General features: G+C 35.9%; 1 protein-coding gene across 1 annotated transcript; it reads left to right on the forward strand.

Annotated features, from left to right (window-relative positions):
• The first annotated feature begins 864 nt into the window (after positions 1–864).
• LOC113061981 (pro-neuropeptide Y-like) lies at positions 865–2,822 on the forward strand. Its single transcript, XM_026231480.1, has 4 exons — positions 865–965; positions 1,133–1,320; positions 2,159–2,236; positions 2,417–2,822. The coding sequence occupies exons 2-4, from the start codon at positions 1,133–1,135 to the stop codon at positions 2,439–2,441; spliced, it is 291 nt and encodes a 96-aa protein (XP_026087265.1). The 5' UTR covers positions 865–965; the 3' UTR covers positions 2,442–2,822.
• The last annotated feature ends 2,402 nt before the right edge of the window (positions 2,823–5,224 follow it).

Raw genomic sequence — 5,224 nt, forward strand, 5'->3', positions numbered from 1 at the left:
TACTGTGATGAGTACAGTATACTCAGATGTACTCAGATAAATAGAAGCAAAGAGGATGAGACAGGTTGCATTGAAAATATTTACAGTAAAACAAGACAGCAAATTGGAACTTGATAAGCAGCTGTCTGGAATGACAAAAAAAACAAACAAAAAAAAAACCAGAAAGACATCTGGGGGAATCATATGGGGGGAAACATAACTTATTTGAATGTTTCTCCCGCTTTTCAGATTTTTACATCTGAGTAAAAGACTCCATTAATGGCACATTGCATCTCCTCCAAAAATGTCTCAAACTATAATGACAAAATAGGAAGTCTGCACTAAAATATATTTTTCATTGCAAGGAATTTTAGGACAAACATGAGACAAATGCGTCTGTGTGTTCAAATAAATGTGAACTGAGTTACGACAAAGCAATAAAGCTTTCCTTTGGCATTATTATGCTTAATATGCAATAGCATGACGATCATAAAATGGTTCATTGCTCTTTATACTTTCTGGGGTAAATGACAGAGGAAAAATTCATAAGCGATCCGGTTAATGAAACTGCTTATCATGATCAGCATATTTGTAAATAGATATTATGATGGTATTTTAAATAAAGGATATCACAACAACCTATAAAAAGTTTAAAATGTGGAACCGGTGGACAAAATTTACAGTCTCGGATCATTGACTTTTGGTTTTTCTTGTGTTTAGTGGAAAATATCCTTCTTAGAACCTCCCACACATTCAAATGAGGACCAAACCAGAGCATTTTTAAAGCACTGATGACAGAGGATTTAATCGGTGACGCAGGTTCGCGCGCATCAAAAGAGTCGCGCGCAATTGCGCGTGGGCTCTGCTCTTTATGGCACGAGCTGAACAGGTATAAAACCAGGAGTCTCACGACTCAGAATGCAGAAAATCGGAGGAGTTGACGCCCACCGAGCAAGAAGTTCAATCAAGACCTCATTCAAGGGAGTGTAAGTGTAGGCTACCATTTTTATTAGACTTTCACATTTTGAAACTTTTTAAGCCTAACTTATTTGTAGATTCATTTCTTTTTCAAAGTATGAGGTTTTAAGATTGTTAACGTGTTAAGATTGGTTTTTATAGGGCTGTGCAAACAGTTTTCATTGTTTTATCTCAGATGCATCCAAATATGAAAATGTGGACCGGCTGGGCAGCATGCGCCTTCCTCTTGTTCGTCTGCTTGGGAACTCTAACGGAAGGGTATCCTACAAAACCCGACAACCCTGGGGAGGGCGCACCTGCGGAGGAGCTCGCCAAGTATTATTCTGCACTGAGACACTACATCAACCTCATAACAAGGCAGAGGTGAGTTCATTGTATATAATAATATACTCAACAAAAGAACTGGACAGAAATGTTCACAAGTTCTTTTTCAAATTGTTTCTGTCTCTCGTGTCAAAACATTTTTCAAAACACCTTTTCCTCTCATTTTGTTATCGACTAAAGTTAATCTATATTTCTGCAGATTTAGTGGTTTAAAAATACTTAAACAGACCCTCCATATTAAAGCCACTGGGGGCTGGAAAGCCTTTCTTTTTTTTCTTTTAAAAAGCACCATTAATCCACAGATAAAACCCTGCTGACTGTCTAATTAACTGCATTGAATTAAATGTGTTTCTTTGTGGAGTTAAAACAGCAGGATGTGTTTTTTACTTACAAAATTCATCGTTGAATGTCCTGCCTTGTTTCTTTAAAGGTCTTTTGGTTACAAGCTAAAATTCCTCAGAATAAATCAACTAAAACTTTTTTTAGACTTCAGATTAGAAAAAAGGGAGAACATAGATCACAAGTGAGATGGAAATTATAAGTGGACTTGAAACCTGAAATTGGGATTCACATGAAAGGGAGGCAGAGGGGTACATGTTGTCTGGTTTAACATTAATAGCCTATAAATAAGGCCATGTTTCAACAAAATTTCCGTTAGTCATACTGTTTCCAATACGGCAAATTTAAAACGGGAACGGAAGTCACTAAATATTTAAGTAGGTTTATGTCAAACGTTTGATGGACGACTCAAGGTGCGCGACATGAACCTCAATATTCAGAATTATTTTGCAAATGTTGACTCTACTTACAAGTACTGTATAATTCTTACACAAGTACTGTACAATTCTGAGTTTTGCTTCTTCGTTCTGTTTGACAGGTATGGCAAAAGGTCCAGCGCTGACACCTTAATTTCAGACCTTCTGATTGGTGAAACAGAGTCCCATCCCCAGACAAGGTAAGATTTACAAACTGACTTTTAATGGTAGATCATAATTGACTATTTTATTGCAAATTAAAATTGATCATAGTGTTCCACTCAAAATTATTTGCAGTGAACAATGAAATCATGAAATTGTGATGGATGAACACTGCTTAGGTTTTTGCTTAATAAGAATTCATGGCTGTTTCTTTACAGATATGAGGACCAGTTGGTGTGGTGATCCCAGCAACTGTGTTAATCCAGTTATGTCCATGTGTCATCCTGTTAACTATTACGGCAACCGTATCTCATAAATTTGAAATCTTCTGCATCATCAATATCAGCAGCTTGCTGCAAAGTACCACAGCCATCTTCAGGATAGTGAAAATACCGCAGAACATTCAAATAACACATCAAATCATTATATCTGACAAGTACACGTCTATGTGAAATGCTTTAACATGGTGTTGTTGACTGTGCTCTCTCTAGACTCATCTAAGTTCAGTCAGCTGTTCAATAAGACAATTGTCCAGAGACTTCATGTCCATTATAATCCTAAATATCAAAGGAAAACATTACTGACTGTACAGTATAACCATGCTAATAAAGTCCACTATATTTGAAAGCATCGTCTTTGCTTTGTCAGTTGAGTTTAAGAATATAACCAGAGCCTGCAATGTTTCATGAAATGAAAAGGTAATAGTATACTTAATATATATAGTAAGACAGCCTTATCTTAAATTAGTCTCTATTGTTCTGATGTCAAATATGTAATTGAGATAGATTTGTTTAAAGGTCTTTAATTTTGTATGGTAACAGATGACCTGTTGGTCATATCAGTTTGTTGTGACTGTCAGCTAATTGTTGCTAAAACCGCTCTGAGAAAGAAATAAGAGAATCATTGCAGATGTTGAATGAGGGTCAAATTACTTTGAACATAAATTCCAGTTAAAAATATAAAATTAAGCATACATGTAGACCATTGCTCACAAATTGAATAATGAAGATTATAATAATAAAAGTAACCAGAACAAAATCTTTATAAATCAGAAAAGGCCAAAACTGACATATTTTGAAAATGAGAAAGATGAATTAAATGATGTAAAAATCAGTTGCGTTCATAGTCAAGGTGATGAAAATGTGACGTTCGAAGCATTAAAAATGTAAGAGCTGATCCACATATGCAAATTTTTGCTTTTTATTTTTTATGGGTTCAGTGTTTTACCTTCTTCAATGTTTTATTATCTTCAGTTTTGTCAGACTATGCTTGTCACGTAGGTCTCCTGGGTCATTCACCTTATGTAATTTATGTTTTGCATAGTTCATGCATTCCAGTTTTGTTTCCTGTCATATTAATGTGCACAAAGTTTATATATTTAAATTTGTTCTGGAATTACATTCTGTCAGTGTATCTCTGCATGTATGTAGCAGGATATTGACATACTACATCAGAGGTGTTGCTGGAGATCCACCTGCTTGCAGAGCTCAGTTTTGCTCCTGATGATGTTAGTGAGCTGGTTTAGGTGTGTTTGATCAGGGTTGGAGCACCCCTGCGCTACTTCTACTGTTTTGCCATCTCGATGTGACCATATAACATTAGCCATGTTGCTGTTTTAATAATATTGAATATTCTGACTACTAATTTGGTGTACTGATCTTTGCATATAATAGGGAATATTTGGACAATATTTTGGTGTTCCTTTAGCTCAATACTCATTTTTAAATGTATTGCCAAGGGGGAGTTTCAGGACTGTCAAAATCATGTACTGAAATGTTTAAATTCCCAAAATGCCCAGCAAAAAACAGTGAACAGGTACTCACTATTTCAGTTATCAGAAATGCTTTTCCCCCCCCCTCAGTCTCGTAAACTGACAAAACTAGAGAGTGAGCACAGGTTTTACAGTGGCACTTTAATCTTTACTGTGATGGTGTACAAACAAATGCGGCTTGCTGCATACTATGCAAAATACATTGCATAAATGTTTAAAAGCTATGTGTAACAGTGTAGGCCTACATAACAATATACATTTTAAAAAGCAGAATGCTACATTGTTCAATGACCTCTTTACATTGCATGCTTCATTGTGATTGACATCCAGTTATATTTAGCTTCATATTGAATAACAGGTCAAATTTGGCATATATGGCACAGTACGCACCACACAAATAGTAGAATTAGTATTGTTAGTGTTCTATTTTGGACATAGCTATCATAGGCCTATTTGTCATAGTCGCTTGTCCAGTATTGACATTGTTATTTTATGAATGTCTTTTGGCAGTATAGGCGATTTTATATGGAATGTGGTTTACTCCAGACTACACTTTGGAGACTGCAAGGGACACAATGCCATATAAAAACATTGATCTAACTGTTTTTTAGCTGGGCTGTATGATTAGCTCATACTGAACAAATAAGGAGGAAGAGTAAATTAGAGGTTTCATCTACACCAGAGTCATCCTCACCAACACTTGAGACATTCAACAACACTAGACTAGAAGGAAAACGCAGAAAAGGCACATTGTATAAAGTGCGCCCTCTTGTGTGTGTTCATGCAGCCAATATGGCGCTTTTGTTTATTTTCTTAAAGCTGTCCCTTTTACAAACCTGCTACTTTTATGCAGCCTACATGATTCTGTCAATTGACATATTATAATAGTTATAAACAGTAGAGAAATAAAGAGAGCTATATAGTTAGGCCTCCTAACAATTTGCCTGTTAAATACAATGCAAATTGTATGGGTAAACAATTGCCCTGATTCTTATCGTTTGCCCTGTATAGTCTATTTTAGTCATTGGATAATATAAATTATAATATAAAAGTAATTCTAATATGTTTATACACATAGGTAAAAAACGCTGAACTTAATCATTCTCATTCACTAAACAAAACACCCACACATGCTCGGTCTTCTCTTGCTCTTGCAACCTTAAAACAATGCAACCACTGCCACGAGAGGGCGAGGCGTAAATCCAGAGCGAGCTCTGATTGGTCCATTCACACAGACGTCACTCGAAAGGCGAGC

This window comes from Carassius auratus, chromosome 44 (genome assembly GCF_003368295.1).
Source record: "Carassius auratus strain Wakin chromosome 44, ASM336829v1, whole genome shotgun sequence".
Taxonomy (NCBI): Eukaryota; Metazoa; Chordata; class Actinopteri; order Cypriniformes; family Cyprinidae; genus Carassius; species Carassius auratus.